Source organism: Panthera uncia, chromosome E3, assembly GCF_023721935.1.
Source record: "Panthera uncia isolate 11264 chromosome E3, Puncia_PCG_1.0, whole genome shotgun sequence".
Classification (NCBI taxonomy): Eukaryota; Metazoa; Chordata; class Mammalia; order Carnivora; family Felidae; genus Panthera; species Panthera uncia.
In genome coordinates, this window is record NC_064815.1 from 33,684,279 (window position 1) to 33,709,866 (window position 25,588).

At 55.3% G+C, this 25,588-nt stretch overlaps 2 protein-coding genes and 1 long non-coding RNA gene across 16 annotated transcripts in view; 1 reads left to right on the forward strand and 2 right to left on the reverse strand.

Moving 5' to 3' along the window:
• The window catches only part of SUN1 (Sad1 and UNC84 domain containing 1), a 54,490-nt gene extending 51,992 nt beyond the window's left edge, over positions 1-2,498 (reverse strand). For 2 of the 14 annotated variants that reach the window (XM_049639017.1, XM_049639019.1), the window contains exon 1: positions 1,222-1,387. The gene's annotated coding sequence lies outside the window, so the exon portion shown is untranslated. Of the gene's footprint in view, positions 1-1,221; positions 1,396-2,017 lie in introns of those variants that run through there. The other 12 variants (XM_049639015.1, XM_049639018.1, XM_049639021.1 and 9 more) reach the window with 10 other exon arrangements.
• On the forward strand, positions 544-9,920 carry LOC125928367 (uncharacterized). The gene is made up of 2 exons (XR_007459649.1): positions 544-654; positions 9,479-9,920. It is a non-coding gene; the product is annotated as an uncharacterized LOC125928367 (long non-coding RNA).
• A 10,549-nt stretch (positions 9,921-20,469) lies between these two features.
• DNAAF5 (dynein axonemal assembly factor 5) overlaps positions 20,470-25,588 on the reverse strand; it is a 48,108-nt gene continuing 42,989 nt past the window's right edge. The window contains exon 14 of the mRNA XM_049639134.1: positions 20,470-21,485. Coding sequence (XP_049495091.1) covers positions 21,349-21,485 — 137 coding nt within the window. The 3' untranslated portion in view covers positions 20,470-21,348. The remainder of the gene's footprint in view (positions 21,486-25,588) is intronic.

Below are 25,588 nucleotides of genomic sequence, written 5' to 3' on the forward strand. Positions count from 1 at the left end.
AGAAATAAGGTCCAAGAGGTCCAATGCCAAAGTAATAGTATTTCTAAAACACACAGAAAAAAGAAAACTGAAACAAGGTAAAGAGGAGAAACTTGTCAGAGGTTCAACTAATCTGGGAAAATACCCCAGAACTAACTAACCATCATGAGTTTCCCGACTTGGAATAACTGTATAAACCGAAATGGATGAAAACAAACCCAAACCCAAGGTTCTGGGCCGAGGCGTCCGGGGGCACAAACGGCTTGTAAACCCAGGCCCCAGGGCAGCTCCCACCTGGGCAGCAGCCCGGGAAGCTCAGAAAACGCCCACGAGCCGAGACTTTCCGACGTGGGGTTAGGGGCACGGGCACGCAGCCGAGCGAGGGGGGCGCTGGGGAGCCCTGCCCACCGACAGCGGCAGCTCGGCAGCAACCGGGCTACCCGGCGGTTGTTCCCTGCGGCCGGGGACCGGGGACCGGGCCTGGGGCTCGCGACTGCGACGTGGGGTGACGGCCCCGCCCGGCAGCACAGGTGCGTTCTGTCTGCGGGCCGCAGAGCAGGAAAACGGGGGCGTCCCGAGCCGGACACGCAGGGCGGCCCCCCGACCCAACCCAGGACTCCTGGGAGGCCGAGCACCCCGAGGCTGGGAACCGGACGAGTGAGAGGAGGGACAGAGGTAAGGGGCGCCCGAATGAGGCGGGTGCGGGGGGAGGCGGGGTACGGGGGCGCCCGGGGGTGTGTGTAGGGGGGAGGGCTGGGGTCGGGGCAACGCGGGTGAGGAGGGTCGGGGGCGCACGGGTGTGGGGGGTCGAGGGTGCCAGATCGCCCAGGTGTGTGGGCGGGAGCGGGGATCGACGATGCGTGGGGGGAGGGGGGGGTCGCCCGGGTGTACCCGGGGCGGGGGGCGGGAGCACCCAGGGTGGGCGGGGGGCGGCGGCGACAGAGGCTTGCGCACGCGTCCCCAGCGTCCCGCCCGGACCCCGGCACGCCACTGACGTCGGGCGGAGGGGACGCCCCGGGCCAGGCCTGCTCCGAACCCGGGCCAGGTGCGGGGACGCTCGGGGCTGAGGAGGGGGCGGCGGCCGTTGGCCGCCCAGGCGGGGCCCGAGGCTCGGCCCGCGCCGGTCGCCGCCCGCCGCCCGCCCGCCGCTCCCGCCCGCGTTGAGGGACGCCTTGGCCCCAGTCCTGTGCCCGCGGCCGGCCTCGCCGGGCCCCGGCCCTCCACCCCCACCCAGGAGCTCACCTGCCTCGCGCCACAGCCACCTCCGCCGGGCGCCTCTGCTGCCGCCCCGGGCCTGGTCCGCGCCGCCCAGACTCGATCCCGAGAGGAGACCTTGCGGACGCCAGCCAATCGCGCGCCGCGCCCGGAGGCGGGGCGGGAGCGACACGGACTTCCACCAATCTCGAGCGCGCCGCCTGAAGCTCCTCGGTCAATGAGGAGGCGGCCTATCCAGGGGCCTGGCCTATCGGAAGCTGAGGCCGGGTCCCCGAGGCGGAGAAGTGGGCGGGGCTTCGAAGCGCCGCGCCGTACGGCGGGAGGGGCCTTACGTCGCGGGGGCCGTAGAGCGGAGGCGGGAGCGCTGCCGCGGGGAAGGGGGGCCGCTACGGTCGCCCGACTCCCTAGTCCTGTCCCGGGCCCGCGGAGCTGGGGGCCGCGATGGCGCCCCGCCCCGTGCCTCCCGGTCCACTTCTGCCCGCTGTCCGGGCGGCGCCGGAAGCGACCCTCCGCCCCCCTCTACGGAAGGGGAGACAGACTGGCGGGCGGGAAGGCCGGAGCGAGTACTCGCCTCTCCGCTCCGAGCCGCGCGCTAAGGCCGCGTCTGTAGGGCCGCGGATGGGCGCTCACCCCGGAGCTCACTCCCTGAAGGGGAGTTCGGGGGGTCCGCGCCCGCGCGTGCGCAGGAGCGGCCAGCCCAGGTGGCCGCACAGGTCGCCTTAGAGGTGCACAGATAGCTGCACAGGTAGCCGTTTTGGTTTCGAGGTCGGGGCAGGAGGGCAAAAATATCCTTAGCCAAAACAATAGAAACAGAGGCACTTACTAGAGTCACGTGCAAAGGGGAAACCGAGCAGGATGGGATGCGGTCGAAGGGAGAAGCGGTCGAAGCAGAGATGACAGCGGCCTCTTCTCCGCGAAGCCCACCGCCCGCGCGCGCACACAGTGATGGGAGGAAACCCACAGCCCCCCTCCCCTGTATCTTGTCTCTGCCACCTGGGGAGTATCAGTGATGGGGAAAGAGGCAGAAATCAGGGAGGAACCCAGTGGTGCCCACTCAGGTGAGCACCTGAGCTGGGGAACAGCTTCCACACCTGGAGCCCTTGCTGCGACCCTCACCACCCTTACGGGCTCCCATCTAGCCTGTGTTGCTGCGTCTGGACTGAACTGGCTGCGACCGGAATGTACCAGTGAACCGGTTTGAAAGAATCCATCCGTTACCATAGCTGTGCGAGGCGGGTCAGCACCATGACGAATACCCTGGAGGACCCTAGTCCAGCCTCTCGAGACAAGGCCTGAGAAGGGAGAGACTTCTCTATGAGCACCGTCGGGGCGATGGGGGCCCTTGCATTGCTTGCCTTGTTTGCCCCCCTTCCCTCTCGCTGTTGGCCGCCTACTCCACTAGACCTTCCCCCCTCGCCCGGCCGGCTGGTGATCCCTTTACCCCAAACCCAGCACACTCTCCTGGACAGTTCCTCGGTCCTCTGTGTCCTCCTTACTGGGATTGCACTGATTGAACGCATGTCTGCTGGGTGCCAGGTACTGTAGCAGGTGCGGAGGTGCAAATTCTCTGTCCCCGTGTTCCAGGGGGCAGAGCTATGCGGGAACAGCACCGTGTGTTTCTGTGGTCTGGGAATGTGGTGAGCACCTTGGAAGAAAACAAAGCAGACTCAGGGCTAGGATGTGGGGGGCCTGCAAATTTAAATGTGGCGGTGACACTTGAGACCCAAAGGGAGGGAACGAGCAGAGAGCTTGGGAGAGAACATTCTGGGCAGAGAAGAGTGCAGGTGCCAGCGCCCTGAGGTGGGAGTTAAAGACAGAGACGCCTTCGCTCACTGTTCAAGGAAGCAGACTACGTGTGGACACTGGCTTCCAGGTGGAAAGAATTCTTCAAGTGACAGTCAGTGTGAGATCACAATGAGAGAACTTGACTGGAACGTGACGTCGTAGCCTTAAATCATGGGAGGAAGACACAAGTCCAGGAAAAAAGCTAGTTCTTGAAAAAGAGACAGCGCCTTACGGTGTCACGTAAATGCAGAGGCCAGGACTTGAAACGCACTTAGGAAGCGACGAGCGGTTCGCCGCAACACGCATGGGCCGTAGGACTCCGTGGCTCACGCACACACGGCACAGAAAACCGACAGCTGTAATTCTGTCCAAGTAGGGGCGTCGGAGATTGCTTTTCTCTTCCTACTTGATGTTATCTGTATTTTGCACAATTAACTCAAAAGTTTTAGAAATTTTAAAAGTGTCTGGGTGCCTGGGTGGCTCAATTGGTTAGGTGCCTGACTTCAGCTCAGGTCATGATCTCGCAGTATGTGAGTTCGAGCCCCACGTTGGGTTTTGTACTGACAGCTCAGAGCCTGGAGCCTGCTGCAGATTCTGTGTCTCCCTCTCTCTCTGCCCCTCCCCACTCATGCTCTGTCTGTCTTAAAAATAAATGAAACATTAAAAAAAAAAAAAGATAAGATGCTTGAGTTCACTTGTGATCCAAAGAATGCAAATGGAAGTAAGTAACTTCTACCCTCTGCACCTCCGTCCAGCGGGCAGCAGAGGGTGGGTACCACCAAGCGCTGGTGCACAGGTCGGGGGCACAGGGATGCTCGCGCCCCGTGACCTCACACCCCGCCCCAGACCCGTGGGAAGGGGACCTGAGCAGGCCCTCCCTTCCGGGACACCCATCCTGACACCCTAGGGAGGAACGAAAAGCTGTACTCGGCAGTGGGTAGACGGGCACTGGCCGTGTCGAGCGGGGCAGTGAGGACACCTCCGGTCGTGCAGACCCCGACACCCTGGCAGACAGGGGGGCCCTGGCCCAGTGGGGCGACAACCTGGATCGGCCTAGGCGAACTGGGAAGATGGTGTGCTGGTTAATTTTATGTGTCAGCTGGACTGGCCACCGGGGGCCCAGATATTTGCTCACAGATTATTCCGGGCATGTCTGTGAGAGTGTTTCCAGATGAGATAAACATTTGATTCAGCAGACTGATAGGGCAGATGGCCCCCTTCAGTGTGGGTGGGCCTCGTCCAATCCACTGTGGCCGGGATAGAGCACGAGGCAGAGGGAGAAAGGATTGTCTCTCTCTGCCTGCCTGTCCTTGAGCTGGGACATCGGTCTTCTCCCGCCTTTGGATCAGACTCAGACTGGATCTCACAGCAACGGCCCCCTGGGTCTCCAGCCACCGGATGTCTGAGCCTCCATAATCATGTGACAATTTCATATATTTATACACACACACACATAAACTTGTTATATATGATACATACATCCAGATGTCCTGTGGGTGCATACCTCGCGTACATGACGTGTCTCCCACTGGTTCCGTTTCTCTGGAGAACCCAGACTAACACATACTGACTCCCTCCCGCAGCAGGACAGCATTTAGGTAAGTGAAAACACACCCAAACAGTGCTGTATGTCTAATGAGGACATGGGAACAAGAAAGACACCAAGCATACGGTACAGATGCCTTTGGGGACAGGGGTGGCAATGGAGTAGGGAAGGATACGGAGAATAAATAGGTAAAATGACAAGGGTTCAACGATGATGGCCATGGAGGCAGGTTTAATTGCCGCCTGCTTCCACACTTGATGGGGAGGTGGGGGATGTTACACAGATTGATGGTAGATAAATAACTAGGTAAGGAGAAGACGGATGGATGGATGGATGGATGGATAGATAGATGATAGATGATTCATAGGGCTAATGCTCCCCCGTCCCCTTCTCAGCCCTCGATGTCTTCCCTCAGCTAGGAGGCTGGCGGACAGATCAGCAGTGGCTGTCCCTCCCGCACATGAGCAGGTACCTGTAAGGACGCACAGCCCTGGGTATCAGTGCACCTGGAGCACCAGTGCGTGCCCCGCTCTGCTCCGCGAGCCCCCCACGTTAGGATTTGAGTTGGAACCCCGTGATTTCGAGGGCTCGACTCCATCCCTGATGCCGGATGTGTCGTATTCCACACTGAGGACAGAATAAATCTGACCCGACGTTCTCGTAGTGGTGGGTGTTCGGTCCCCTCCCAGGGTGTGTCTTGTGCAGAAGCTTCGCTAGCGCGTTACCCACAAGTGGGGCCTCTCGGTGCAGAGACGACACGTTACCAATTTTAGACACAGCTATCTTCATAATAAATGTTCGACTCAATGTGGTTATGTGTTCTATTAAGAATTATTATTTCAGGGTGCCTGGGGGGCTCAGTCGGTTAAGCGTCCGACTTCAGCTCAGGTCATGATCTCACGGTTCATGAGTTCCAGCCCCGCATTGGGCTCTGTGCTGACAGCTTGGAGCCTGGAGCCCTTGAATTCTGTCTCCCTCTCTCTCTGCCCCTCCCCTGCTCACATTCTGTCTCTCTCTCTCTCTCTCTCTCTCTCTCTCTCAAATAAACATTTAAAAAAAAGAGTCATTATTTCAAGGGGCGTCTGGGTGACTCAGCTGGTTCAGCGTCTGACTCTTGGTCTCAGCTCACGCAGGGCTTGATCTCAGAGCCCTGGGTTCAAGCCCCATGTTGGACCCTGCACTGGGTGTGAACCCTACTTAAAAAAAAAGTTATATTGCATTTAGAGAAGGTATTAAAATATGACTAAATACAGACTATGTTAACAAACAGTACATTTATATATCACGTAAATATCTACATGTATCATAGAAACAAATGAGTTCAGTATGTTTGTGTATCCTATGAGTGAATACAAGTATAATTTATTTATTTACAACCACATAAATTCCAAAGAGTTAATGAAGAAAAACCCGCCAGATTTCAGTCAAGGTAGAGAAGCAACAGAATCCAAATTTCTCTGATACTTTCCCATTTTTTGGAACTAAACGTGATTTTTTCAAAATAATTTCACGCCACTCAAAAACCCATTTTGCCTTAACCCACAGGTGCGGAATAAAGTCGCGATAGGTGGGAAGAGTGGAAGGTTGTAGGTTGTTATTCTCCCCCAAGGGCTAAGCGGGGGGAGTGTGGGTTGGGGGGACCGGCGGCTCTGGCCTCACACCCACCCTGAGTCAGCCAGCTGGAGCTGTGTGGCCCGGGCCAAAGTCCTCGGCCTCTCTGAGCCCCAGGGGCCTCCCCTATCAACAGGATTCATAATGTGTACCTGCAGGGTCTGTGCGAGAATGGAGGTAAAGTGCTTGCAGTGGCCGGCCCTCTGGAGGTGACCGGTAAGGGATGTCCACTGCTACACAACAGTGACAGCAGGAAGTACATGGGATGGAACCTAGGGTCAGCTCTGGAGCAGACAGGCTGGAGTCTGGGGACGGCCTCAGGACCCACGTCGTGGGCGTGCGGGCAGGTGGGTCGCTCACCTCCGAAACCCCATCGTTCTGCAGGCCCGAGGCGTCACCTCACACCCCGGCTCACCAGGCCAAGGGACGCTCCTGGTTGTCACGTATCACGTGCGTGAAGACAAGGGCTTTCAGGAGCATGACGCAAGTGGCCTCTGCACCCAGAGCCCACGGCCTGGTCTCCACACCGGAGAGGACCTTGCCCCTGGGGGTGCTGGAGGCCTCGCGTAAGGGAGGGACCAGGAGAGGCAGGCGGGAGGGTCTGGGGGGCCTCCCCACAAAGGGCAGCCAGGGTCTGCTTCTCTGCCGGGAAGCAAACAGCCTGGTGGGCTGCCAGCCCACCCACCACACTCCCAAACTGCCAGTGCCTGCGATGCCCGCCTCCCCGCTGCTGCTGGTCACAGCCCGGCGGGAGTGGAAACAGGGCGGTGACACGGCTGCTCACGGTCTCAGCTCGAGGCCAGGGAAGTAGACGGAGGGCAACGACCGCAGAGGGAACGGTTCTCTTTCCTCCGGGAGCTCCTGCCTCCAGTTTGGCACGGTTGCTTTCAGTTGTAAACAGAACCTGACTCCAGGGAGAGGAGGAGGAAAGCCTTGTAAACAGAACCTGACTCCCGAGAGAGGAGGAGGAAAGCCGGGGTCAGAAACCCAAGCCCGGCTCTGAGGGCCAACATGAGATCAGGGGGCGGGGCTGGCCGGGAGCCGGGTTAGGAAAGTTACCAGGGGCAGCGCCCGCCCGGAGAGGGGGAACAATTTCCCCTCTTGCGCTGGTTCCTGCCCCTGCTGCTTCTGGGTCCTCCTTGGGCCGGGGGGTGTCATCCACAAAGGACCTGCTGGCCTCTGCTGTCTGTAACTGTGCCCTGCGGGTGGCAACGGTGGCTCCCAGGCCCTGGTGTGGTTTCACACGCGAACAACGTAGGGATGCCTAGAAGGAACGAGACAGACAGCTGTGGCCGTCCCGCTCCGGCCAGCTTTCCCAAATTCCAGAATTCCAACATCCGCGTAGGGATACGCTCACTGTCGACAAGGGGTTCTCTCTGTTTTATTCACCCTGTGTCCCTAACAGCACCAGCCAAGGGCTGCAAGGAGCCTCGTGAGGGAGGCTCTTCCAGGCTGCTGTGCGTAAGTGGGGAGGGTCCCTCCGTGTCTCTCCAGCTTCCGGAGGCTCCTGCCGTCCTTGCTGTGGCCTCCTGCTTCCGGCTCTTTCCCCGTGTGGGTGTCCTTTTCTGCCTTTCTCCTCCTGTAAGGTCACCCGTCAGTGGGCTTAGGGCCCGCCCTAACCCAGGGTGACCCCATCACGAGACTCTTACTGCAATTAGATCTGAAAAGACCCTTATTCCAAATGAAGTCATGTTCGGGGTTCTGGTGGGCACACTGATCACCCCACCACGTGTCTTTCATAAACCTGCTGAGGGACACCTTGTACCCCTCCCCGTCCTTTGCTAAGCAAAATCGCTCGCACCAAAAAACCGAACCACAAAACTCAAAAAACCTCCCAGGCCCTCCTCTGCCTGCCTCCTCGTTCCTCTCCTTGGAGGGACGATCCGCTCCCCCAGCCTCCTCTTGCTCTCTCCGGAGCCCTCCTTGCTTCTGCCGAGGCCACCGCCGACCTCTGCCTCACGGAAGCCAGTGCTTGGCGGCAGCCTCATCTGGCTCGTGCTCCGCCCCAACCCCGCTCCACGCGTCCCCTGGCTCTCCGGCTCCTCCTTGGCTTCTTCGAGCCTCCTCATCCCTCCAACCCCTCGATGCCCATGCCTGGACGTCGTATTTCTGTCCAACGCGCATTCCTTTCAACACGTCATCGGCTGAGGGTGCCAAGATTCGTGTCTCCAGATGGGAACCATCTCACAACCACCCGTGGCTCTCAGGTCACTCAGAGGAAAAGCCCGAGTCCGTATCCTGGCCTTGAGCAACTCCCCCCTTTTAACTTTTCTTTTAATCGAGGTGAAATTCACATAATGTAAAATTAACCAGTTTATGAGAAGGCAAAATGGTGCCATCGCTGTGAAACAGTCTGGCAGCTCCTCAGAAACTTAAACGGATTCCCGGGTGAGCCAGCAATTCCACGGCCAGGTACGTGACCAGAAGAACGGAACGAAGCACTCAAAGAAATGCTTTTGCCCCACGTTCACAGCAGCGTGGTTCCCAACGGCCAGGACGTGGGAGCCACCCAAGTATCCACTGACAAGCGAGCGGATGAACAAAATGTGGTCCGTGCACACAGAATGTCAGCCTTAGAGAGGAAACCTGACACGACATGGGTGGTGCTCGGTGAGGTAAGACAGACGCTGTAGTATATTGTTTCCGTGGGGTCCCGGGGTCTTCAGACTCACAAAGACAGAGTAGGCGGTGGGGGCAGGGGCTGGGGGCAGGTGCGTTTAACGGGGACAGGGTTTGTTCTGCAAAGAGCGAAAGCGCTTTGGACACAGACGGTGGGAGCGGCGGCACAATACCACTGAACGACCCACTTAAAAACGGTGAAGGGGGGGCGCCTGGGGGGCTCAGTCGGTTAAGCGGCCGACTTCGGCTCAGGTCGTGATCTCACAGTCTGTGAGTTCGAGCCCCGCGTCGGGCTCTGGGCTGACAGCTCAGAGCCTGGAGCCTGCTTCAGATTCTGTGTCTCCCTCTCTCTGACCCTCCCCCGTTCATGCTCTGTCTCTCTCTGTCTCAAAAATAAATAAACGTTAAAAAAAAAATTAAAAAAAAAAAAACGGTGAAGGGGGTAGACTGCATGTGAACCATCACGAACCATCTGGAAAGCAGCCTTCCCCAGATTCTGCCTGTGGATGAAATTCCCCCACAGATTGTAACACCACCTGCTTGGGGACTTGAACCGGTCCAGAGGAGAGAGGGTGGCCTGCATACCGCGACCCGGGAGCCAGACGGGAGAGAAGCAAGGCTTGCCTCTGATGGGGCGCGAGGGCGTCGCTCAGGCCGCAGTGGGGCCACACCCGCTGCAGGTGGCAGCCGCTTTTCAGCTTTTATTATTTTTCCATTTCGCAGGCAAGCTGTGTTGTAGCGAAAACGGGAGGAAAAACCCATCATGGGAGGACAACCTAATACCACCTTAAGACATCCCTGCAGCAACCCACGGCCAAAGTCAAAGACGAGCTGCTCACGCCCACCACGTGCTCAAGCTTTTGTACTTTCCCCCCAACCTTCCACACCCTTTGAGGAAAACTGGCGCTCTTTGTACCCCCGGCTGGCCTTCCCGGGGTGTAGGACGCTCAGAGCCAGAACCCCGGTGGTTCCGGGTGAACCACGATGGTTGAAAGTCCTATTGGTCGTCACGGAGATGTGCTGTGTGTGTAAACACACGTCAGATTTGAAAAGACTCAGTATGAAGAAAAGAATGTAAAATAACTCATTCTGCTTTAGGTTGACTAGTGAGATAATTTTTTTATATACTGGGTCTGGGTGAAATAAAGTATGTTATCCAAATGAATTTCCTCCATTTCTTTTTTTCCCCTATCGCAGCCATTAGAAAAATTTAGATGCATACGTGTTACATGATGCTTCTGCTGGACACGATGTATCTGACTCTGGGTTCTGGGAGGCGGTGGGGGGGCGGACTGACCCACATGAGCCGGATGGATTCTGTACAACAAATGGACCCTGGGCCTATTTGTTTGCATGGACACACACCCTTGGAAAAATTATGCCAGGAAATATTTTGTAATGTTTATTTTTGAGAGAGCGCAGGCAGGGGAGGGGCAGAGAGAGGGAGACACAGAATCGGAAGCGGGCTCCAGGCTCCGAGCTGTCAGCACAGAGCCCGACGCAGGGGTTGAACCCACGAACCGTGAGATCGTGACCTGAGCCCAAGTCGGACGCCCAACCGACTGAGCCACCCAGGCCCCGTTTGTTTTTTTACCTTAACATAATAGTAGGATAAGAGCCAGCCTGGATGGAGCCTGCCCGCTGTGGGCCCGGCACTCTGCTGGGCTCTGCGCGTGCAGCCTCACGGGGTCCTTGGAGCAGCTCTAATGGCCAGTGAGGACACTGAGGCCGAGGGTTCGCTGCTAGTAAGCGGCAGATGTAACACTTGAAAATCCAGACTCAAGTGACCCCGCAGCCCGCGCCTTTAGCCACCATACAACTTCTGTCCTCATAACCAAAGTTTCTAGAAAGTATGTGAAAGGGTGTTAAAACTTAAAAAAAATGTATAGGCAACTTTAACCCCACCACCAAGAAGTAACTACTGTAAATGTTTTAAGGCCTATCCTGTCACTTGTCTATGTACACGTAGATTTTTATATAAGTGGATGCCATATACGCTGTTCCATAATTGGCCTTCTTTACTGAGCCACGCGTGTGGACATCCGGCCAGTCTGTGGATGGAAATCCAGGCCTCAGTGCGAGATAGAGAGGAGTGGGGCAATGTCCTCCGCTGTCACCTCTGGCCTCACGGAGGTGACTCACAGACTGGTGCAGTGGGAGGGGGCAGGCAGAGGTGTGGGAGGAGGAGGCTCCCCCCCCCAGAAGAGGTGTGGGGGGTTGGGGCAGGGTGCAGGTGGGGCTGGCACCAAGGGACGGCCTGAAGCTGGAATGAGTCCTCCTTCCATAAGCCCGCCACACAGCAACGGGTCAAAACGCCAGCTAGCTCTTCTCCCAAAGCACTCGGGAGCGCTCGGGATCTGGTCTTCCCAAGTCATTCCTTCCTCAGTCTGGCATCCGGTAAGGTCTCGAGCGGCTCCTTCCTTTCCGAACCTCACAGAAAAAGCCCGACATCTGGTGAACCCTCGGACATGAAGCCCCGTCATCCTTTCTATTTAGCAGGGAGGCCCGTCAAGGAAACTGAGTTACCTGGAATGATCAAGAAAGTTCTGGCCACACCAAGAGATGGAAAAAATGCAGGGAAAATGGAACTCACACACTCCTGCTGGGAATACCAGACGGGCGACTGCTTCGGAGAACAGCTCAGCGGTTTATTATCTAGTTCGACGCGTGTTTTCCATGCAGCGTGGCTGTTCTACTCTTGGGTATTTGCTCAGGCGAAATGAAAACCTGTCCACACAAACGCTTGTACACTTGTACGTTCGTAGGAGCAGCGTTCAAAAGTGAGCTGGAAAAACCCCAACGCCCCTCACCCAACGAACAGTCTAAAAACTGTGTTATGTCCACACAACAGAGAGCTACTTAGCAGTCAAAATGCAGTGAGGTGCTGACAGATGCAAGGACGTGGGTCTCATTATGCTGACCACGACAGTCTAGAAAACACAACTCCAATCTGCGAATCTGACGGTGGGTGCCCAGAGCCTGGGTGTGGGGTGGGGTGTGACTGGGAAGGGGCCCAAGGTAACCGTATTTTGATGGTGGTGATACTCACACAGTGGCATAAAAACTCATCAGAACATACACTTAAAATGGGACCACTTCATTGTATGTAAATCAAATATCAATAAAGTTCATTAAAAATAAAAGGGAATCCTAAAAAGTAAGTGGTAGAAATAAAATGGTTAATAGGAAGGTTAGAAGATAAAGTCAAATATCTATCTCAGGACATAGATCATCAAATGATCCAAAAAGAAAAGGAGTTAGAAGAGGAAAGAAAACAGGTGAGATGCCAGGAGAGGGGGACACATTCAGCACGTGCAACATCATGCACACAGACGCTTGTAACCAGACGACAGAGAAGACTAAGAAAAGGGCCCCACTTGCACGGAGCAGAATAAATGAAGAAAAGATTCCGTCTAGACTTGCTCTTGTGGAATTTCGGAACATTAGGGATAAAGAAGGATGTTAAAAGCATCCAGAAATTGAACTCATGACTCTTACAAAGGAAGCGTCATCAAACTGTCAACAGCAAGACACTAACAGAGCTGTGCCTTCACAATTTGAGGGGAGACTTGGGATCCACAAGTCTACGTCCACTAGGACGGCAAATTAAAGGCCTTCTTAGCGCGCAAAGACTCCCCTTTCTGAGGACCTGCTTGTAACGTATGTCAGAGAACCAAGGACACCGAGAACAGGGGAAGCATGGGACCAGCTGAGCAGTGGGCCAGTCCGGAGGCTCGTGGGGTGATGGCCACAGTGACGGCCGGGCAGCAGGCCTGGACAGCAAAGAGGCTGGAGAGCTCTGGGACTGACCACTCCGGGGGAAAAGGCAGGCAACTGGGGCAAGATCTAGCACGAGAGGCCGTGTCAACTGACGATACGGTGAAGGCACACTCTTTAGAAAACGAGAAAAAATGAAGGCAATCAGAAACTCAGTAAATAAAATGAAAAGCTGTAACCATGAGCTGTGCAAATATGGCCCAAAGAAAACTATGGCAACATCTTGGGCTATTCATGGAATGTAATCATTTTCCTTAAGGCCATCGGGCATTAAGAGAGAAATGCTAGTTCAAAAGGTTGTTCAAGAAATGAAACTCATATAGCAGCCATAAAGGGAAAATATTGCTGATTGACTTCTAGACTTTGGCATCAGCCTACAAGCAACACAATCTCTTCTAATGATAAGCAGCAGCCTGGACAATGTCCAGGCAAAAGCAAAGGTGACGTGAGCCAGGAGGCGGTGGAGGCACGGGAGGCCGAGGGGAGGGTGGGATCCCTCTCTTCTGTGGTGGGAGAGGACGCAGAAACCATCCAAGCTGCTGGACCAGACACAGAGCTTTAAGTATGAAATAGGACATAATGCTACACAGGTAATTGAGAAAAACCCAAAAGGATACTCAAACCGTACTAAATGGAGGTGGGAGATGTGAAGGGGTGGGTGAGGATTCCTTCTCTAACCTCACCTGATGTGGCCCCCATGACACGCTGGCCATCTCAAGCTCGCCTCCTGCCAGCTTCCTCCTGCTCACCCGTAAGCCCCCCAACCTGGGCTCCTCGTCGCTCTCCAATCTGCCGAGCTTGTCCCTGCCGGACACATCCGTATTCGCCAAGCCGGTAAAGGCAGGTTGGGCACCCGAGAGCCCATGAAGGGCAACCACCCGAGCTTCCCATCAGCTCACCCCATTCCGGGACACGAGGGCAGCCTGGACGTGGACTCCCCTTGCTCCCCCAGCCCAGGAGAAGGATGAATTCACCCTGGCCCACCTGAATCTGGCAAACAAAACAAAGCAAAACAAAGCACAGACAATTCGCAAATGCTTTGCCCAGCTTTTCCCACCGTTAACGCCTTACAGCTCTATGGCATAAATATCAAAGCCAGGTAGCTAATTCTGGTGCAATAGTGTCTCGGTCTGGTGGGGCCTGCCGGAACAAAATAACACAGGCTGGGGAGCCAGAACGACAAGAGTGTACTTCCCACGGTCCTGGAGGCTGGAGTCCAAAGCCAAGGCTTCGGCAGGTTGGTGCCTGGCGAAAGCCCGCCTCTTGGTTCAGAGACAGCTGTCTTCTCTCGGCGTCCTCGCGTGGCAGAAGGGACACGCTGGTTCTCTAGGCTCTTCTATGAGGGCGCGGGTCACATTCAGGAGGGCTCCATTCTTAGGACCTCAGCACCTCCCGCAGGTCCCGCCTCCAGACACCATCACACTGGGGATTAGGTTTCAAAGGCCAAGTTCGGGGAAAACGCGAATATATTCAGTCCGGGGCATACACTGTCAACTGACTCCGGACTTGATTCAGATTTCATGTTTTCCACTAACGTACTCTTCCCGGTCTGGGCCAGTCCAGAGCCCCACGTCGCGTTTGGCTGTCACGCTCCTCACACAGCTCCGATCTGGGACAGCTCCTGAGGACTGCCTTATCTGCCGGGAGCGTGGCCCTTTGGGACAGCACTCTGTTCCGCTGAACAATGTCTTGCTGTATTTCTCTGACCTGTTCCCAGGATCCTGGCGAGAAAACCACAGAAGTGATGTTGGGCCTTTCTCAACGCGTTACTGCATCAGGGACCATGCCGTCGCTTCATCACCGCTTCTGCTCGCTGATCTTAGCACCGTCCGATCTCGCGGTGACCGCCACGGCAGAGGCACCACGGTGGCGTCTGCCTCGAGTGGCTCCCCGGCTTCCCCCACCCCTACTACATCTCTTGTGATATTTCTACAGGAAAGGGCCGGCCCTTCTCCCTCGCCGACTTGGCTGCTGTTTCTTTATAGCGCTATGGACTCGCGGGTGTTCAGCTACGAAAACAGTTATCACCCAACAGCACTACCTCTGTGCTCATTATTGCTCCAGCCTGGGCCGCCGGGAGCTCCTCCGGGCTGGCTCCTGGGCCCTTGCACACCCCATATCGGTTGGTGAGCGCCTCCTTCCCTTCTAGCGACACAGGACGCATCGGGCTCATCCTGTGCTCTCCCGATGGTGCCGGCCCTGGAACCCGCCCGTTCGTTAAGAGGCTCTTTCGGAAGCAGCAGCGGGGTGTGGTGAAGAGGGAAGGAAGGGCACTCCCGGCCTCCTCCTCCCACCCCAGGTCCCCGAGGGGTGTGCTTCCCACCCGGGAGGCTGCGGCGGGCAGCAGGTGGACTCCCCGCAGCGGAGCGCGGAGGGGGTGTGGGGGAGGGGGCCCTGCGGCTCTTCTGAGGGCGGCGTCTGGGGCGGGCGACTGCAGTCGGAGGTGCGGGGCGAGGCCTCGACGGGCGGGGCACCCCGGAGGAGGAGGGGGGGCTAAGTGCCCGCGGTCCGGGCCGCACTTGGAGGTGCAGGGTGTGGCCTCGGCTCCCGGCCCGCCCCCACCCCAGGAAGAAGGGCTAATTGCCGCACTCGGGTCTGCAGTCGGTCGGCACCACCCCCCCTCGCCCCCGGGGCCCCCCCCCGGGGGGGGGGGGGGGGGGGGGGGGGGGGGGGGAGTGAGCCCGGTGAGGTTGGGCTCGAAGCCCAGTGGCCCAAGCACCTCCTCTGGGTCAGACCGACGCTCGGGAGACGGACACTCTGACCTCGAACGGGTCGTTCTGACCGCGGTTGGCCGCTGTTTCGAGGGAAGAACGCTCGGCTCGAACCGGCGCCAGCAGCGCAGGCTGCGAACACCCGGGGGACTGCAGGTGCATTTCTGGGAGGGGGAGGGGGACAACGCCACCCTCGCACCAGCCACCGCCGAGGAGGCGAGGAGGCGCTCGGACCCGGGACCTCCACCCTCCAGAGCAGGGGCGCGGCCACGTGACCCGGATGCGGCCAATCGGGGGCGACGGCGCAGAGGCGCCCGCGCCGTCGTCTTCCGGAGCGTCGCCTGCCGAAGGCGCGGGGCGGCGCTCGCCGGGTCGTCTGCTGGTGGTCACGTGCCCCAAGCGACAGCGTGGGCACCTGTCAGGCTACTCGGAGGCGACAGGGCCCTGGGGGCTGTGGGGGCGGGCGCCGGGCGTGCTGGGGGTGCTAGGGACGCGAGCGCTAGGGGAGCTGGGGGCCGGGGCGGGAGGGCGCCGGGGACCCTCCCAGCAACCCCGGGGGCAGGGAACGCCGGCTGCCCCCAGCTGCACCCAGCCCTGCATGTTGGGCGTGGGCACCGGCTGCTAGGTGACGCTGGCGCCTCCGCCATGTCTGGCGGTGGGCTCTTGGGCTCCGATCCGAGGCATCCCGGGCCACGCAGCTGGGGGAAGATAGGGTTTTATCCTAGAGCGAGTCCTAGACAAGTTGGTAGTGCCTAATCGTGGTTTTGCCACTACGTGTTTCATCAGGGGTTTCAAGTCGTGTGTGAAATGTTCACAGTGGTTTCTCAAGAATAAATTTCACGTCGTGAATAAGGGGAAGATGTGCAGGTTAAAGCCCTTTGATGAGAGGGTTAGTGGCAAGGGCCGCCATCCCGCCAGGAGGCCCAGGGCCCCTTCTCAAGGACGAGTGAAGCCTCCCCAGGAGGACCGTTTCCAGCAGGTTGTTGACCTGCCCAGCCTCGGTCACCTGCCGGTGTGCAAGCGGCAGGACTGGTGGGTGTGCTCGCACTAGAACCAGGACGCCCCTGCGCGTGCACACAGCCCAGAACAGTTGATCTTGTTGCTTGTCGACCGAAACATTGCCAATGTTGCACACCAAAGCCAGTTCGCCTGCGTTCATGTAAAAGGCAGTGTTTCCCGGTTTTACATTTGCCGTGGTCGCTGCACCTCTTTGCGCTCAATCTTAGCCAAAACGGCCAACTCACATTCTGAAGGACAAAAATGTAAACTAACGAAGTCCTAGAGGATAAAGGCGCCCGGCAGTTAGGCCCGGGAGAGAACACTTAGGCTTCTTCATAGGTTCTTCCGTCTATGGTTCTCTTTCTCGTCCGCCAGCGACAGGCACTGCCGTGTCTCCAAGTTACACTGTCCCAAACCGGAAAACCCCGCGCAGATGCCTGGGGACAAATCAGCAAGTGCTGCTGTCCTCGCTGCAGGTCCCAGGCCTCCCTGCCCCAGCCAGGAAGAGTCACAGGAAGGAGGCTCAGACCCTGGGGACAAGGCCAAGGACACTCCCAGGTCAAAGGAGGGGCTGGGGGAATAGAGTCCAGGCTGCAGCCTCCCTTCCGGGACAGCAGTTCTCATCCACGACCGCACTGCCCGTGGCCTCTGAAAATCTGTAGCCCACCCTAAGTAATACGTAGTAATTTTTCCCTCGTGTCTGACATCACACAGGCAGTGACTGGATGTCCGATGACCCTGGCTGTTTAGACAGTCCGGAAGATGGAGAAAAGTCAGGAAGAAAGCTTTTTCTTTAGAGAAAACTTAATTTTCCACCCTGATTGTAAGGCGACTGGAAAGGTGAGTCTAGTAAAGGGGACGCCCCACCCCCCGCCCTGGGGAGTGGTGGCCTCAGCACCAGTCTGAGCCTGTGCCTTCCAGATCGTCCCATGATTGTTTTTCAGGGTTGTAACACTTTCAATTATGGAAATGTTCACACAAAGTTTGCACGTGTGCAAGTAGAGAAAAGAGGGTAACGGTCCCTGAAATGACCATGTTGATTCAGTGGTTGAAAAACAACTGGGGGGGGTGGTGCCTGGGTGGCTCAGTCAGTTAAGCGTCTTGACTCCTGATTTCTGCTCAGATCATGACCTCATGGTTCCGGAGATCACGCCCTGCGTTGGGCTCTGTGCTGACAGCAAGGAGCTTGCTTGGGATCCTCCCTCTCTCTGCCCCTCCGCAGCTCACTCTCTCAAGATGAACAAACATTAAAAAAAATATTTATTCTTGAGAGACAGAGAGACAGTGCAAGCAGGGGCAGGGCAGAGAGGGAGAGACAGAATCCGAAGCAGGCTCCAGGCTCTGAGCTGTCAGCGCAGAGCCCGATGGGGGCTCAACCTCCCCAACTGCGAGATCATGACCTGAGCTGAAGTCGGACGCTTAATCGACTGAGCCACCCAAGCACCCCAACATTTTTATAAGAAAGTAAATTCAGAGACACCAAAGGACACAGATAGAACTCTCACTGCAGCTGTCACACAGGCGCCCTCCCCGGAGGCCACCACCCTCACGAGTTTCTTCTGTGCCCTTCCAGAACTAGTTTATGCGCATGAGCGCAAACAGGCTAGCTCTCTCCTCTTACATACGGTTCATTCTATACAGCGTGGTTTAGCCACTACTGCACTTTATGCGGGCATGTCTGGGGCTACATGTTTCATCTTGAACCAACTGCCCCTAGAGACATGCCGTGTGTTCATAGAGGCCACAGAAAGGAGATTTTCAGAGCAAGTGAAGCTTGCCTTTGATTGGTGCTGTAGGTAGGGGCAGGCAGAGGAATCATCTCTGTGTAAAGAACTTTCTGAGCTTCTTAAAGTTTAGAAGTGAAACTTGCATTTCAGTGAAGATTTCTTAGAACACAAAAAACACAATAAAGTAACATTGATATGCTCTTTCGAAACTAGTTTCTGTTCTTCGAGGGGCGCCCGGCTGGCCCAGCTGGTGGAGCGCACGACTGTCCATCTCGGGTTGTGAGTCTGGGTCCCTCGCTGGATGCGGAGGTTACTCAAAAACAAAAGCCCGAAGAGGAAGATGAAAATAAGCTCCAGAACGAGCGGTAATATTTGCAAGCCGTACGTGACGAAGCTCTCGTATCCACAATATCTCATATTCAATATGAAGACCTCATTTTGAAAAAATGGGCAAGAGATTTTAAGACATTTCACCAGTGAAGTCATACAGGCAGACAGACAAGCACGTGGGAGGGGCTCCGCATCGTTAGACGTTAGGGAAATGCAGACTGAAGCCATCCCGAAGTCCCCCTCCGTGCCCGTTAGAGTGGCTCCGGTTAAAGACGCTGCCGTGTCACGTGTCGGCAGGACAGTGGTGCTGGTGGGCGGACGAGGTGGTCCCGCCGCTCCGGCTGGACGTTCCCCCCTCCTGGGCGTCCGCCCCAGAGAGATGAAAGGCGTGTCCATTCGACGACGTGCACACAGTGTCCCAAGAGGCCATCTCTGTGACGGCCACCAGGTGTGGCGTAGACACAGGGCGGAACACTACTGCTCGGCAACGGAAGGAACGAGCCGCCACCCACCGGCGCTACAACGTGGGTGCATCTTGGTCCTGCCTTGGGAACGCGGGCGAGGAAGGGAGACCAGAAACACTGTGTCCGCTTACGTACAGTCCCACGGAGGGCAGACTGCGGGGCAGTGACCACGGCGGATCAGAGTTGCCCGGAGGCGGGCAGAGGGCGGGAGAGAACGCCTGCGGGTGGCGGGGAGGTTGGCCGTCTGGCCTGTGGTGGTGGTTCCGTGCGTGTATGCGTGTCGGGATTTCTCAAAGTGCCCACTTAAGTATGTGCAGTGAATTGTAGGCCAGGCATCCCTCAGTGAAGCAGGGAAAAACAGCAATAAATCAATCAACCGGGGCCACAAACACGTATCAAACATGACCTAGTAATTCTACTCAGAGGTACCCGCCCAAGAGCGATGGCCATGAATCATCTACGCGTACCACAGAGCTCAGAGTGGTTTTATTCATAATGGCCTCAAACCTAAGTGCCCATCAACAGGTGAGTGGAAAACAGTAGAGTTGGGACAATTGGGCCCACAAAGCCTAAAATATTTACCCTCTGGCGCTTTCCAGAAAGAGGTGCCGATCCCCGAACCAGTGCGCGAATAGATAACCTCAAAAACTACGCTAAGTGAAAAAAGCCAGACGCCTAAGACCACCTATCATACGGTCCCACGTGTATGAAGCATCCGGAACACACACCGCCTTAGACACAGAGCAGCTCGGTGCTTGCTGGGGCTGGGAATGTGGGCAGGGATCGGCTGCACACGGGTTTGGGTGGGTGGGGGCCCTCGCATGATACAGTGCTGAACCAGCCACGGCGGTTGGCACACAGCTCCGTAAATTACATCTCAATAATGCTGTAAACTTTCAGGGACCAGTTTTTTTTTTTTTTTAATGTTTATTTTTCATTTATTTTGAGAGAGAGAGGGAGAGTGCTAAAAGGGGAGGGGCAGAGAGAGAAAGAGAGAGAGAGGATCCCAAGCAGGCTCTACACTGTCAGCACTGAGCCCAATGCGGGGCGGGCTTGATCCCACAAACTATGAGATCATGACCCGAACCGAAATCAAGAGTTGGACGCTTAACTGGCTGAGACCCCCAGACACCCCTCAGGGACCAAATTCTACGTGTCCCTGTCCTCGGCCACCAGCACAGGGAGGGTAGGGCTCCATGAACACTTGAGGAGTTGAGCGAAGAGTGCGTAACACTTGCCAAGGACACGTCGGTTCTCAGGCACTTAGATCGCTAACCCCGTCAGCTGAGCCTTTGTGTCTTTCTCTGGACACACACCTGCTCACGTCACGCCGAGTGGTACTGACTCACTGTCCTGCTGCCTCTGCACACTTCCCCTGGAAGATGTGCAGAAACAACGTCCTGCCTCTCCCTGGCGGCCGGCGTGGTTTGGATCCCGCTGCCTCTCCAGGCCCGCTTTCCCTGCCTGCGCCGCACACTCAGGTGCGCCCGCCGAGGGCCCCACGAGCTTGGCGGCCGGCGTGATGGGGTTTGGAGCTCCTGCCACCTGGTGTCCAGAGAGGACACTGCACCCAGCAGTGGGAGAGCCTGGGGCCCGCCACCCAGATCTCGGGGCAGGGTCGCCGGGGGATGAGAGCTAAGGGAAAAATAAGCGATTTCTAAAAATGTTGATTAACTACTAAAGCACATTAACACAGGCATACAAAATAACTGTAATAAATATTTTTAATTAGATTTTCAAACACCTAAGCATAAATGTTCGTATTTGATTGTTAGAAAATACACACAGTATTTTTTTCCCTGGTAACATAAATATTTGGCTTACGGAAATAATATCCGTTTAAAATAAAATTTTTTAGGCACTTGGGTGTAGAAAGTGCTAGAGAATAAAACCCATTTTACTTTACTGCTGCTTATATGGGAGAGCTACCAAAATTACATCTGATAAAACATTGTATTTTCAACACCGTTTGCATAAGAAAAAAATATCATGACCGAATGTATCCACTAACACTCCGAGTTCCAGGATATCTTACACGGAAAACTGTAACTGATAAAGATTTCAAATTCCTTTTAGACTGTTCACTGTGATGCTAAGTTTTAGTAGACACAACACAAAGAAAGAACAAAATTTCTTTTTAATAACTTTTGCTTGAAAGAAAAAGAGTCAAGAACCTTCTCGGTGAGGCGGGCATTTACGCAAGACAGAGATATTGACCCACGAGCGTAGCAGGTGCATGCAGCTTTGAAACAAACAGGATGCTTCGGCTGCCGGGGTGAGCAGGTGCCATCTCGTTCTACTTTCAAATTACCCGCAGGTTTTGGGGAGATCTGTCAATGAACTGTAATAAATGAAACATGACAGTACACAAGCCGCTCAGCGAATGTTACTTCGGAAACTGCCGGGCCCGAGAAGTGTCTTGGGAGAATCTTGCACACGTTTCCTGCAATACTCTCGCTATCAAAGTCTTGCCTGTGAGTGTCCTAGGTCGTTGGCACAAAGGTGCCGTGTTGTGAGGTGGAGAGGCCCCGGCCCCGGCCCAGGGGAGCACGGGAGCTCGGGGCTCGCTCCGCGCTGGCTGCTGCTCACTGGGCAGGCGGCTGGGCCTGCAGGTGCTGTAGCAGCTGCTGGCAGAGGGCAGGAGAGCGGTGCTTGTGGACGACAGCCTCTGTCTCTCTAGCCAGGAGCTCAGGGAACAGGACACTGCCTGCTTTGAGGACCTCTGTAAAACAGCAAAACACCATTAACACGCCAGAAAGAAACACGAAACCAATCCCTGTTTATGAAAAGGGAGTGAGCGGCCACTCGCTACCTAATGACAAAGGGTCAGATCTCCACGCGACCAACGAGCCTGTGCACGTATGTGCCTAATAGCAGAGCGCCAAACCACGTGAGGCAGGTCAATCCACACTGTGTCTAGAGACTTCCACACTCTCTGTCAGAGATGGACGGACCCGGCCAGCAGAGAGCCAGTGAGGACGCGGCTTAACAACGGCACCACCCATCACTGGCTACGACGGATATGTGCAGACGACTCTGTCCAACGGCATCCGAATACAAGTCCTTCTCAAGCTCTTGTGGCACACTCACGAGGACAGACCACGTTCTGGGCCATGAAAAACACCGCAACAAATTAAAAAAACACCAGTTCTATGATTTCTGCTCTCAGAACACAATAGAGTTAAACCAGAAATCAATGAAAGAGACGTAAGCTGGAAAAATCCCCAAATACGTGGAGATTAAACAAAACATTTCTAAATAACACGACAGTTGAAGAAATCTCAAGAGAAACGAAAGGCTATCTGAACTAAACGAGAATGAAAACACAACTTAACCCAAATTCGTAGGATGTGGCGAAAGCAGTGCCTGGAGGGGACTCACAGCATCGAGTGCCTGTGTGAGACGCGCAGAAAGATCTACAAGTCGCTACTCTCCTTTACCACCTTAGGAAACTAGAAAAAGAAAGGCAAATCCAAAGTAAGCAGAAGAAAGGAAGTAAGAATTCTAAAAGCAGAAACCAATGAAGAAAATCAACAAAACCAAAAGCTGGCGTCCTCTGACCAAGTCCTGGACCGCAGATGTGATGTGACCCCGACGGGGTGGACGGACCCCTTCCCTGAAAGACACTCACACAGGAATAGACGATCTCCACAGACCTACATGGATCCAAGAAACCATCAATAATTAATAACCTCCCCAAACAGAAAGCACCAGCCCCAGATGGGTTCACTGGTTCACCAAACTTTCAGGAAGAAATTCCACCAACTGTCTACCATCTCTTAGGAAGGACAGAAGCTTCCTAAGTCACTCTATGAGGCCAGCATGACCCGGATACAAAACCAGACAAAGACGTCACAAGAAAAGGAAGCCACGGATGGTTACCTCTCATGGACAGAGATGCAAAAATCCTCAACAAAATAGTAGCAAATCGGATCCAGTAGTGCTTAAAAAGAATTATGCATGAAGCCCAAATGGAAGATGGTTCAATATTCCAAAATCAATCAATGTAATCCATAGCATCAATAGGCTGAAAAAGAAAATCATATGGTCACATAAATAGCATTTTGACGAACGCTGGTACCCATTCATGGTAAAAATTCTCAGCAAACTAGGAATAGAGGGGCACCTCCTCAACACAATAAAGAAAATCTGTAAAAAACCTCAGAGCTAAAGTCATACTTAATGGCGAGAAACTCAAAGCTTTTCCACTAAGATCCCAAATTGCCACTCCTTTTCAACATTGTACCGGAAGTCCTACTGAGTGCAATTAAGAAAAAGAAGTAAAAACTAAACCAAAGGTGGTATATAAATGAAAGAAAAAAGAACATAATAAAATAAATGGGACAGCCGTTATGTGAATTTCGTGTTCAAGGACAGGAAAGCTCAACATTGTTAAGATGTCAGTTCTCCCCAACTTGATCTATAGACTTAAGGCAATCACAATAAAAATGCCAGCAGGTCACGTTTCAGATACTGACTAAGTGAATGTAAAGTCCCAGAAGAGCCAACGCAACACTGAAGGAGAACGAAGTTGGAGAACTGACACATTCTGACTTTAAGAGTTTCTATAAAGCCAGAGTAGCGAAGACAGTGCGGTCCTGTTGAAGGAACAGATAGATTGATGGGCCAGGACAGAGACCCAGACGCAGACCTGGTCACCCAACAGGGCACAGAGGCTCCGTTCCAATAAACGGAACTGGGACGAGTGGGCGTCCACGTGCCGGGGGAAAAAAGAATCTAGACACAGACTTTACGTCCTTCACAAAAGCTAACTCAAGACGGGTCACAGACCTAAACGTGAAACTGGGCAAAGAATGAAAAAGCACAGGACTCCTGGAAGAGAACGCAGAAGAGAACCCGGGGGACCCTGGGTGTGGCGATGACTTTTGGACACAACACCGAAGGTAAGACCCATGGAAGAAGGAACCGATGGGCTGGACGTCATTACCTTCAACACTCGTGCTCCACAAAAGGCAGCGTCGAGAGACCGAGAAGGCAAAGCCTCGGGCCGGGAGACAGTTCACAGAAGGCACATCTGATAAAGGACTGTTACCCAGATGCACGAAGAACTCCAAACGCTCACCAACGTGAGAACAATCCAAGCAAGAAACGAGCCGAAGACCTGACGACACCCCAGCAGGGGAGAGACACAGAGCGCAGACAGGCACCGGACACGAGGCTCCACGTCGCGTGTCCTCCGGGAAACGTGGAACAAAACAGCAAGGGGACGCCACCACGCGCCTGTCGCAAGGGCCACGGCCCACAACACGTCACGGCGGGCGCTGGCGAGGACGCGGAGCAGCAGGAATCCCAGGCCCTGCCGGCGGGAACGCGGAACGGGGCAGCCGCCTCGCAAGACAGGTCGGCGAGACTCGTGACAGGACTAGTACGTTCTCACCACGCGACCCCGCAATCGTGCCTCTTGCTATCTACCCGAAGGAGCTGAAACCTTATGTGCACACATATATTTACAGCAGCTTTGTCCGTAACTGTCCTTCAGCAGCCGGACGGGTGAATAACGGGTGGTCTGTCTAGATGGTGGATTATTCAGTGCTGAGAAGAAGTGAGCTGCGAAGCCACGAAAAGACGCGGAAGCACCTTAAAGGCGTTAGCAAGTGAACGAGCCGGTCTGGGAAGGCTTCATACTGTAGCACTCTGACTCTGTGACACCCTGGAAAAGGCCCAACTATGGAGACGGTAACAGACCAGCGGCTGTCGGGGTGGGAGGCTTCAGGCAGAGCACACACGGCAGTGGGACTATTCTGTGTGGCTCTGGAATGGTGGGCCCGGGTCACACGTCCGTGCGCGGCCGCCTAGAGAGAGCCTCACGGAACCTGGACTCTTGGTGGTGCTGGCCTGTCAGTGTGGGTCAACAGCCGTGAGGGACAGGTGCACCGCCAGTGGGGAGGGTGATGCGTGTGGGGGGCAGCTGGTAAGTGGGAGAGTTCTGTACCTTCCTCTCAATTTAGCTGTGACCCTAAAACCACTCTAAAAAAAACAAAGTTTTAAATAGAAAGTTGTTACAGCATTTAAATCCATCGGATGTTGCTGGGTCAGCATACAATGGTCCCAGTGTAGACAAACAGGACTTAAAAATAATCTTGGAGGGGCGCCTGGGTGGCTCAGTCGGTTGAGCGTCTGGATCTTGATTTCGGCCCAGGTCACAGTCTCACGGCCTAGTAGGTTCGAGCCCCGTGTCGGGCTCTGTGCTGGCAGGCAGGGCCTGCCTGAGGTTATCTCTCTCTCTAGCCCTCCCGAGCTTGCACTCTCTCTCTCAAAATAAATACACTTAAAAAAAAAAAAATCTTGGAGTTGTTGGTGGACCACGAAAGTCCTCCAAAATCCCCAAGGGTGATTTATGTGTGTCATTTTGGCCTTAGAAACAGCTCTTACGTTAGTAGATAAACTGGCCCAGAGATATGGTCAACCCTGTCATCACACTGACTGACGCTGATTCATTCAACAAACACCTCCTGCAAGCCCGCTGTGTGCTGGGCTCCGTGGATACGGCAGGCAACAAACGTGTGTCTAGGGACCCTTCGCACTGTAGTCTGAGAGCAGCATCTGAGAGTCAGAAGGAGGAGGGAAGCCGGGAGCAGCACGCGAGAGTCAGAAGGAAGAGGCAAAGCTGGGCGCACATGAAGAGTCAGAAGGAGGGGGGACCAGCGCGCAACAGTCCGAAGGAGGAGGGACCAGCACACGAGAGTCAGGAGGAGGAGGAAGGCTCAGAACAGCTTGCAAGAGTCAGGAGGAGGAGGGAAGGCTGGGAGCAGCATACGAGAGTCAGAAGGAGGAGGGAAAGCTGGGAGCAGCACACGAGAGTCA